This window comes from Puntigrus tetrazona, chromosome 23, assembly GCF_018831695.1.
Source record: "Puntigrus tetrazona isolate hp1 chromosome 23, ASM1883169v1, whole genome shotgun sequence".
Taxonomy (NCBI): domain Eukaryota; kingdom Metazoa; phylum Chordata; class Actinopteri; order Cypriniformes; family Cyprinidae; genus Puntigrus; species Puntigrus tetrazona.
The window spans coordinates 3,815,521-3,826,703 of record NC_056721.1 but is presented as its reverse complement, the minus strand read 5'-3'; the positions used below and the strand labels follow the sequence as shown (position 1 = coordinate 3,826,703).

At 37.8% G+C, this 11,183-nt stretch overlaps 1 protein-coding gene across 1 annotated transcript; it reads right to left on the bottom strand.

The window, feature by feature from the left end:
- Positions 1–123: 123 nt before the first annotated feature.
- Positions 124–9,472, bottom strand: tulp1a (TUB like protein 1a). Its single transcript, XM_043224236.1, has 13 exons — positions 9,281–9,472; positions 7,249–7,380; positions 6,851–6,952; positions 5,776–5,871; positions 4,129–4,239; positions 3,396–3,563; positions 3,058–3,140; positions 2,806–2,976; positions 2,581–2,693; positions 2,387–2,495; positions 2,050–2,148; positions 634–805; positions 124–511 (listed from the first exon to the last, which is right to left on the bottom strand). The coding sequence occupies exons 1-13, from the start codon at positions 9,357–9,359 to the stop codon at positions 378–380; spliced, it is 1,569 nt and encodes a 522-aa protein (XP_043080171.1). The 5' UTR covers positions 9,360–9,472; the 3' UTR covers positions 124–377.
- Positions 9,473–11,183: the final 1,711 nt, after the last annotated feature.

Sequence of the window (11,183 nt, the reverse complement as noted above, 5' to 3'; positions counted from 1 at the left end):
TATATATATATATATATATATATATATATATATATGTATATATATATATATATATATATATATATATATATATATATATATATATATATATATATATATATATCATTCATTCTTTAATCTCAGTACAACATAAAATATAATCAAAAATCTTTTGCCATTTTATGTAGCCACATACATGCAGAGACGTACGTTTGACGCCTGGCTCTGGTGTCAGTTTCTGTTCTGTATCCAGGATGAGTGCATCCCAGTCACTTTCAGGCACAGTGGAAATCATAAAAATGTCCCACATTATCAAATAACACGTCGTACTTCATCGTCTTCCCGACGGCGAAGTTACCGTGTGTTTCTCTCAGAGATATGACTCTTGTGCCTCGTGTTCATTCGCAGGCCAGTTTGCCGTCAAAGCTGGACAGAGCGATAGCGAAGGCTTGCACCGCACACATGGGGTAATTATAGTCCAGCGTGAACATGTCGTCTGCCACCCTTCCAAACTGCATCACAATGTAGCTATCTGAAAAAGAGTCGGAGTAGCTTTTACGTTCAGGCTACAATAATACAAAACAGAAAACGGTTCCAGCGCAGTAAGGAATTATCAGAACAATAGATGCTACGGTGTTGACCAGTGCGACTCACTGTCTTTGCTGTGGACGATCTGGAAGTTCTTGACAGAGGCCTGCGTGACCCGACCGGAGAAGTTGAGGACGTAGGAAGCGGTGTCGTCGTTCCAGACTGGGGTTTTGTTGTGGAGTTCAATCAGGTTGTCCATATGTCTGTTTTGGTAGCGCGTGAGTATGCTGTCGTTGTCCTTAAGGGTAAAATAACAGATTTGCCGTGCGTGAATAATTGATTGATGTAGTGAGCGTTGGAGTTTCTGGGTCCAGCTAGCTATCGTTATCGGGACGTAATGGCTGGTGGTTAAATGTTGAAAGCAGTTTTAGCAGCAACAGCTTGCAGTAAAAGCTAAATCTCGACCCGGCCTCATAAAAATATATACCTCACCGTTTATAAAAGACTGTGTTTATGTACCTCACTGCACGTTTCGAAGAGAAATGTCCGCTGAGTTCAAAAACGCGTTTCTTTATGGTCTCTAAAAATGTCTCAAATGGCAGTAAAATTCATTGGCAAATAGTCCTTAGCGCAAAAAACAGTGCTTTGTTTAAGTTTAAATTTGGTAGTCCACTTTAGACAGGCTGCTAACTGTGAGTAACTTTGTAACTAAGTGCTAACTAACTGTCGTTAATTTGCAACTCCATGTCTAGAGTAGAATAGGTTTACATATGCGTAAAGTTTCTGATCGTCAGTATGTTGTATATGCATCAAAATAAAGCATTAGAAGATATTAAGCAGGCAGCCTACTAATACTCTAAGTTACTCACTGTTAGTAGACTGTCTTAAGCGGGTTAAAGAAATAAAGCGTTACCTTTGCTTTAATTTAGACATTATTGAAAATTTGCAATCAAAGCTTATTGAAAAAAGCCACTCTAACGCGTTTGAAAATAGGAAACCGCATTTACTAAATCTGACCCTAAAACAAACGGGCAAATGTGAAATTAAAAATGCATTCGCTTAAGCAACCATGCAATTTTTGCTTCTCCAAGTCTTTAATCTATTTAACTGTGACACGTTTGACAGGATTTTTACTCGAGTGTTTCGTATCAAATGCAGTGCTGTACCAGGTGCGCTACTGAGCACGTTTACCAAATAAGAAAAGCCAAACGTATGTAGCCGGTTATGTGACGCAAGCGTAAAAATGTATAAGAACACTTATCGTATGCCAAGCTAAAAGTGTTCATAACACAGTGTTGTGTCTATATTAATCCATAATCATAATCTGTAATGATGATTTATGTGAAAAGGAATAAAAGTTGTTGCTGTTTTACTGTCACTAATGCTCACTTCAGCCATAAACTGCAGTGAATTGAACTAGTTTTTTAGATTTTGAAGCACATGTTTCTAATAAGCCTATGTTTATTAAGTCTAATTTACTTGCTTGCCTTTGTTGTGGCATACCACGGTCAGAAATAGCAGTGCGTTAATAACTGAACTTACCGTTCGTGGACATATCGGCACTCGCTCATTATCGTCATCCATGCCTGGGATGATGACAGTCATTTTTCTGGGCCCTTTAAACCCCAGCACATTTGTTTCCTGGACAGAAAGACCAGTGTATACAGGGTGCAAAATTTAGGAGGGGGTCTCAAAAAAATATGTTAATGTGTTCTTCTGATGGACATTTTTAGTTTTGTGTAATGTGATCATAGTGGAATACTATCAAAAACAGCAAACATATCATTCATTCATTCACTTTAATAAAGATAACCATACATGCTAAAAAGTGAGCTCCGCCGGTGTCCACGGTACAGTTCAACACTAAGTGAGTACTCACGTAAATGATAGCCGCTAGCTCTTGCCGGGCGTTAGACATGTCTCTGAGCGCACGGTCAGGGTTGAGGCCGTTGTCAAACACTGTGAACTTGGTACCCATGAGATTGGACCTGAAGAGATGCCAAACCGTAAAATCAAGAAGGTGCAGTAGCTCATGCCTGCTAGTTTTGGTACGTTTTATATCATGCAGGTTACCTCAACTTTCCAATAAAATTTTCTCCGCCTCGCGACAGGTCAGTGGCATCTATCGATATCAAATAATTAGACGTCGCACTCTTTTTTCTTTTTCGACCAGCCAGTAGGAAAACCTGCAGGATGGGGTGGAAGAGGACCTCAAAATCACGTCGGCATTTCAACTGCCCTCTCATTTACTAGAAAACCTCGTAGAATTGTCTGAACACAAAAGTGAGAGCAAGTCACCTTCTTGTCATTGTCTAGATGAAGGTAGTAGGTGGGGTAGAAGCCCCTGTCCATGCCACGCTTGTCTCGCGTCACTTTACACTTGATGGTGGTTCCCTGAGGTGCAGGCTGAAGAACAAACTCCTCAAGGTCATCGAACTCGATCTCTGGTGATGGAGGCCTCTCCTCCTCCTGTCACGAGACAGATAATACCTTTCAGAATATACATGCTTGCCCTCAGGATGGCATTGCCTCAGTATACAGTAGCCTTGCCTTTTTACTTTTCCTGCCTTTGCCTTTCTTCTTTCTGGGCACTTCTATATCCTCATCATCACTTTCATCAGATTTAGCAGCGTCTACATGTCAAACAAAAGTTATTGTTGTTATTATAAGGAGTTTTCCTTGAACGTTTAAAATAAAAGTGATTGATGTACTATGCTCTAGAGCTGAAAAAAAATGTGTGCAGACATTTTCTAGTTAATTTCCCAGGTGGGTCAGACATATTAATTAGATGTGTATGTAGCATGTAACCACACTTAATGTAAAGTGGGACCCGAAATATGAAGTAAATGTTGTGCTGTTCCTTCATTCACACTCAATCATTCACTTACTCTTTTTCTTGTTGTTCTTCTCTTTGTCCTTATTAGTCTTGTCTTTTTTCTTGTCTTTGTTTCCTCCAGCCTGAAACATGGAGGTGGAGTTGGCGGTGGATTTCTTTTTGCTCTTGCTGGGTTTAGTCTCTGGCTCGCTCTCATCGCTGTCAGACTTGATGACTGGAGCTGATCCAGCCAACAAATTTAACAATCACACCATTAGTAATAAGTATTCTTCAAAACACTGTGAACAAGGATGCATAGAATTGCATTACGAATTATTTAATGAAACATTCCAAAGAATGTTCAGGTAATAAAAAAGCCAAACACCTGTAGATTTGTGTGTGTGTGTGCTTGTCTATGCTAAAGGAATAACCTTTTCATTTTTGACAGAGAGGACTGGCCTGCGTTTGTCATGTTTATCTAAAAGTGTAAAAATGCAAACAGGTTTTGTGTAAGGTGTATGGCTAGGGTTAGAGGTTAGAAAATATTGTTTGGTCAGTATTCAAAAAAATAATGGTCCCCACGATTCAATTAAGCATGTGTGTGTATTGCATTATTTTCATTTTAGTAATTTAAATTAAAGTAATTTACATTTTTTTCTAAATTCCAAGACATATATTTTTTCTTTCACTTTACAGAAAGGAGAAGTCATAATTAGACCACAAATTTGACAGGATTTGTGAGATTCACAATGATGTTCTAGCAATACTATGATTAATGTATAGTGTTTTAAGAAAAGTTAAATTACCTTTCTTTTTTGCGATAAAATCTGGTTTGTCTCCATTTATCTGAAACATAGAAGCTGGCTCCTTTTTAGCCTTGGCTGTCTTTCCTCTGCTTTCTGATTCACCTTTACTCTCTGCAGAGATAATACGTTAGATTAAAAGTTAGATCAAATAACTCTGCCTACAACAAAACCTACACTGTAAACATGACCATGTTTTCAACAGAAAAAAACCTGAAAATGCTACAGTGAAAACCTGTTAAATGTTTAACGGTAAACAGATGTTTTTTTCTTTAAAATCACTATGTTTCTTTGTAGTTTTTCTTATTATGTTTATTAGGGTTGTCTGTTACATCTAATGTTGTTAAATTAATGTTTATTGCATATTTCAGTTTAATCTCACCATGATGGTGTTTAGTGTTTGTGTGAATGACTTCTATATATATTTATATTTAAAAGCTGCATGTGATGGGCTTTGGTTCGTCATGTGACTTTCTCATCTCTGCCTGCATTTGGTGGTTATCAGTGTATATCAAAAGTACAAAACAGATTTCAGCACTTTAATAAGTTGGTATATTAACATTATGTCAGTTAATGAAATTACGGTATTTAACTGTAAATGTAACTTAAAACGTTGTTACCGCATTTTTTTTACGGTAGAATTCCGGCAACCACAGCTGTCAGGTTTTCACTGTAATTTTACAGATTTTTTACAGTGTAAGGTTGATGTATGAGTCACTGAAGCTAGAGTTCATTCACAGGGTATTTAGCTGAGAGTCTTTATGTGATAGTCAAGTCAGGACCGGTTCCCAGAACTCCTTAGGCTTATTCAGGTAAAGAGTGTCTTTCAATATGAAAATTATGCTGCTGATGGCTCAATACATAAAGGACAACCAGAGAGATTTAGCCTAAATGTCAAAACAGCTTAGTCTCAGAGAGCCATTAGCCACTTCTTATGTCTTTTCTCCACCCACTATATTGTTAAACTTTTGAAACATGCTCTTCACATCCCTCTGTGAAGGTTTTCATTCATCTAGGTCTTTGCTGAACGTCTAATAAGTTAGCAGCTGGACTTTGTTTTTCAATTGTTGAAGTAATTTCTCCACTTATCCGAGTGGCTTGATCAGACACCCCCTGAGGAGCTCACCATCTGTCTTTAACAACAGGAAAAATGAGGCCAAGCCTTTACAAGATGAACGAACGGATCCCTAAAAGCGTAACTAAAAACAAGAGTCAAATTCACTTGAAAGTGCCCCACTTCGGCTCATAGATAAAGCGGAGTGGTGATCTTTAAGACAGATCTCGCGTATTGTTCTGACTAATCTTCTTAGCTCACGAGATCTAGAGCTAATCCTCTTCCTGAGCAGCAAACCCCCATGCATGTGTACATAACGACATTAAGAGTTACACACACTGAAGCCATTGTCTAACGGTTTCCTCTGACTCGATACCTCAAGTGATTGGCTCAGAGGGGGAAAAAACAAACAAAAAAACCAAAAGCCGTTTTCAGGGACCAAAAATACTCTCGATAAACACTCCCCAGCAAAGTTGAGAGCGACTCTTACAATAACATAAATGCTACTTGACTGTTGAAACGAATGGAGCAGGGCCCAAAGTGACCCTTGGCCTCGCTCGTTAGCATGCATTCAAGTGTGAATACGCTCAGCTGACCTTTGGCCTTTGGTTTCTTTTCTTTGGTGGTTTTCTTTTTAGTTTTCTTCTGTGAGGTCTCCTCTTCGTCATCCTCGTCATCCTCATCATCGGATTCTGATTGAAAAGACATCAGGGTTGAAGGACGAATCGTATCAACGACTAAGACAATGAAATAGATCCTAAAATTAGTCAATAATACAGAGTTTTGGACTATGCCAGCTCTACTTTATGGGGAGAGTTGCATGTTTTAATTAAAAATGTAACTCTCCCCATAAAATAGGGCTGGCATAGTCCAAAACTTTGTATTATTGACTAATTTTAGGACCTCTTAAATGACGTCCCTCTTTCAATTGAAGGAATAGTTCAACATGAAAATCAGTGGGGGCCAAAAACAGTTCGATTAGCAAAATGGGGATCTTATCTTTTATCTGATTGTAAAAGCGTCCTTGTCATGCAAATATATTGAAAGAAACATATTGGCAATATGTGATTACTACTGTATAGTAGATGTAGGTTGAAGAAATCAACGATTTCTTTTTGAAGGGCTCATATTGATGATGATTCCCCCTGTATTATATCAGACAGCTGAAAGGTTTGTGACTGTTCTTGTGGAGCCATCAGCCAGTCAGTGTTGTCCAGACTCAGTCACCTACAAAATGTACACTGAAATAAAATGTAAAACCTAATACAATAACCGAGAAGGCCAGCGGACAGATTTCTACAGGTTTTTAGGCATAATTTACAACCACATTCATAGTTCACATTCTTTCACTCAAATCAATTGACATGACAATTCCTATTCGCCCTTTTTAAATGAAATATTTAAACCGCTTGCAGTAAACCTGAGGAAGAATGACTGACCCCAACATTGCTAGTAATTTCACAACGATTCAAGTTTCATACATTTTTCAATTTTATCCAACGCACCTATGATCGACGCTATACAGTATCTTCTATTAAACATCCAGTTTAAAACGGAAAACATGTCACTTTGTTCCCTATAGCACCACTGGTTTTCAAAAATGGACGCATTGATCTTCCTGTTCAGTAAAATATTCATTTGTCCCAGTTGATTATTAAAAATCACATGTACCTTTCTTCTTCTTAGGAGTGCTCTTGGCCTTCTTTTTTGTGTTCTTCTCTGATGCTTCTTTGTCCTTCTCGGTTTTCTTCTTCTTTACCGCTTTGCTTTCTGCTAAGAAATAAGTAATTGACATTTGTTTTAACAACCATAGACCATTCAACAGCTGATCAACACGTCCCAGCAGAGTTAACCCCAAGTGTAGTTTATCACTAGCGTCCATTTCAAGACCTACAAACGTCTTTTTGTGACACGGTTAGCTTTTTGCAAGCTAATACAATGTTTCTTTTTGACCACAGACTTCATTGTCTACATAACCATTGTCTATTTCATTTCTCATCCAAATACACCAAATCCTATAAGATGAAGTCCTAACAGTTAAAAGCGTGTTTGAGATGCATCAGACTGACTCTTTGAGGGCGTGCTGTCCTCATCTCCTGACAGCTCTTCACTCTTTTTAGCTTTGCTCTTTTTGGGTTTGGCTTCAGTTCCCTTGGCCTTTCCAGAATCCGCCTCAGGCTTCTTCTTTTTTGTCTTCTGCACTGTAAACGAAGACAATGAATGGCCTTTTCTTCGTGGATTTTTGTGATGGTCGCTAAAATTGAAGCGGAGGTTTTGTACGTACCCATTGCCGCAGATCAACGAAAGCGGGCAAAATAATGAACAGAATACATTAGAAATTAATACACGAGTCACTTTAGAACAGGTAACACTTGTTAACTGTTAACTACGACTTTTCCCTCAACAAATTCTTAATTTAGTTAGTAAGGTAGTTGTTATTGGGAAGGGTTAGAATAAGGTTATGTACAATAAGGCTTTAATATGTGCTTAATTAGCACTAATAAATGGCTAATATTCTAGCAAAATAAAAAAACTAATAGTTAACTGTAAAATAAAGTGTTACCCATGAGTCTCTTATTTAAGCTACTTCGTTTACACGTTTCTTACACCTTTCTTAAGGCAAATAATCAGTCAGAAGTGTCTGTACATTCAAACAATGCTCGAACAAAAGAGGTTCAATCTGTTTGACTGGACGGTTTAAGACGTGACCTCTTACGTACAGAACGCCAAGGGAGGCCAGACTAGGTTAAGGATATGGAGAAAGTCATAGTCTTACACAATGTAGGCCGGACGTCACAGCCTGCTTCTGTACTGCACGGAGTGGGGAGCATATAATCTGATTAGTTCCCATCTTAAATGAGTATTTATAGACCTCACTTTAACAAAGAGCAAAGACAGTGGGATCCTTGATCACATGGGGATTTTACGGAAAACCCCTTCATAGGCCGCTAGCCAAGGGAGATTCTGTATGACGGAAGAAATATCGTCCGGCTAGTTTTTAATTAGAGTTAATGTTTAAGCACTTTTCATAATTTCAGTCGTGTCTACTCGAGGGTCAGCGAGTTTCAGTGCCATGCTCCAGTGGCCTCGATCAACCCCTCTCTGACATATTCTTTCGCCTTTTCTCCTCCCTTTTTACGGTTAAAAATGTAACAGGATACGCAGGGAAAAAGGAAACAGATGCAAAAAAAAATATTTCCTGTTTTTGGAAAACAAACATTTTGAAACATTTAACGTGGAAAGCCTGCTCTCAATTACTTTCAATGACAAAAAAAAAAATATTTGAGAAAAAAAACTATGTTTATATCTTGTTTTAATCATTAAACATTAATATCAAATTCTTAAAAATGTTTATTTATTAATTTAATTTAAACCTGGCATTTAACCAATAAAGAGGTACCAGGAACCGTCTAGAACAACAACAAGAGCCAACTCAATCCATTACGAAAGCAGTGCTTTCCTTTTCTAAAGCCTTTCTGTATCCTGCCGACAGGAAAATGCAATCATTTTGATGATCAAAGAGTCGTTTCAGCCAATCAACATGTTACACAATGCCTAGGCTATGAATTATACCTATCTTAAAGCCTAAATGCTCCCTTGGCTTTTTTTAATCCAGTGTCGAATGTATTGCCTTCTTCATAAACAAGAAATATATTTCAAAACAGCTTGAATCCAGTGATGCATACACCAACCCTAACACTAAAGCTGGCATAAAATATTGACGAAAGGCTTTCCTTTATTAAAAAGATGTTTGATCATATAGTTTATGGGTAGATTAATCAATTTTAGATTCGTGGATAGGATGAGATGGACTGTTCCTCGCCATCTTAAAATATAGCTACAGATTGGTAGATAAACCGGTTGGCTCTATGTAAATCACAACATACTGCATGTTATGTCCTGCAAAGGAACAAACACAAAACCCTAATCAATCAAACAGACTTGCATTAACTTCATCTGACAAACCTAGGCTTGTTCAGTACCTTCTAGTTCACGTGTGTATGCCTGGCACAGAATGATAAACATTTACTGCCTAAAACATCCAGTATTATAGGCATTTTTAACTCTTTTCAGCTCTAAGACACGACAGCTAAGATGTACCTTCTCTGAAGACATGGTTATCGAGATGACATCGGTTCGATAGTAAAAGTCCAGGCAAGAGAGCGGATGAAGCGCTCATGTGTGTTTATATGAGAGTGCGCTGAGGGCGTCAGTGTGGCTGATTACGAAGGCTAGTTGAGTCCAGAGAGCTTGATAATAGGATTCGGTGTAAAGCCCATCTGCCTCAGGAGCAACCAAAACAACTCAAGAGGAACGCACCTTTTACCCACAAAATAAAATAAGTTTCCGTTATTGCGTTAGATAAAAAGGTAAGCTGTCACAGGCATAGTACATTATTTATCTCTAAAGTGTGTGTGCGTGTCACCTACCTCAAAGTTACATATTAGTTGCTAAAGTGTACATATTAGTTACTCAATGGTAGGTATGTCATGGACGCAGCTTTTGTACCTTTCTTCTCTAAGAGTGTTAGGTACAAATCTTAAGAGGTACCGTACTGACCCCCCAAATGGTAACTCAATATGCTTTAAAAGTACACATTTTAAGTAAGCTTACACAGGGTGTCAACCCAGTTAGTTTTGTACTTTTTTTCAGCGGTTATGCAGATTATTAATGACATTTTTACATTTGGGAAGGAGTTTCGTAATATTTTAGCAACAGCGTTACTCAGAATGCATCATCTTAATAAGTTTGTCATCCAAAGAGCATCTTCACCTTCAGCGGAAGAGTGTATTTATTTAATAACTTATTATTTAACTAACTTATTTATCCAAGAATGTTATTCTTTGGGTGTTTAAACTGAGACATGCGCAAACGTACACCAACACCTGATGCATGACTCACCTGCGCTGACCTTTTGGAGTCATTGTTAGGAGGGCTAAGAGATAAATCAGCATTATTAGCAAAGCAGATACGTTTATTACGATATTTGTGGTAAGGCCCTGCTCACCAGTCTTCTGTCCAGACCTCCTGTAAGATCTCTTTCTGCAGAGGCATGGGGTGAAGACACCAAAACCTCCCGGTTCTTCTCCAATGAGATCTCCAAAGCTCACCCAGTCAGCCGAATCAGAAAAAATAATAATCTCAGCGTTCATCAAAGCACGCATCAAAAATATTACCGGTGATTATTAACGTGGCCTATGAGACACGGCACGTCTTTTGCGTGCAGGCTGGGTTTTACTGGTTGTCTTGAAAGACCAATAAGATGAGAGCGCTGTTTCCCAGCGTGCTTTTAGCATTAGTGTGCCATCTGTCAATGGGGGACAAACCATTACAAAACCAGTCACTGGAGGTCTAACCCATCCACTTGCAAAGATTTAATAGGATTGTGATCAGAATTAGAGGGAGCCACATGTCTCTTTGGGGGAGCTCACACATAGGTACATTAAAATCATGCTCTGTTAATTAAATACAGTAGAGAATAAGTTACCATAAGAGCAAGTGATTCATGTCTCATTATAGCATGACGGTGATTCATTTTATTTTTTGATACTTGTATTATAATGATTTAGATGCTAAGGGTAGAGAAATGAATAAAACAATGTGCATTTCAAGAATACAAAAACAACAACATTAAAAATAGCTTTGTAATAGTAAAATAATACGTCCTAAACATTTGAAATAATGGGACTTATAGAATATAAACAAATATTTTCTTTCTACTTTGGAATTTCACGTTACTTTACTATCCATTTCTGAGTGAAACATCACTTTTTTGTTTGTAGAATCACAAATAATCATGTTTAAACGATACTAAATAGTATAGCAAATGTACCTTTTAATGGGGTTCGTATGTGTAGCTTTTCATTTTATTTTATTTTAGTGTTTCTTTATGTAGTTACCAATACTTGCCACAAGAGGGTATCACAGTATTTATTGTAGTTGGGATAAACTCAGTTCATTCAAGCCATAGTTCTAATGTATTTAAAATATAGTGCAAACTGAA

Excerpts from the sequence above, each read along its gene's own strand:
- tulp1a (XM_043224236.1), bottom strand. The coding sequence starts at position 9,359 with ATGAGCGCTTCATCCGCTCTCTTGCCTGGACTTTTACTATCGAACCGA. Across the intron at positions 4,240-5,775 it reads AAAGAAACCAAAGGCCAAAG|AGAGTAAAGGTGAATCAGAA; the intron begins GTCAGCTGAGCG and ends TTATCTCTGCAG. Across the intron at positions 806-2,049 it reads TGCCGATATGTCCACGAACG|GACAACGACAGCATACTCAC; the intron begins GTAAGTTCAGTT and ends TTTACCCTTAAG.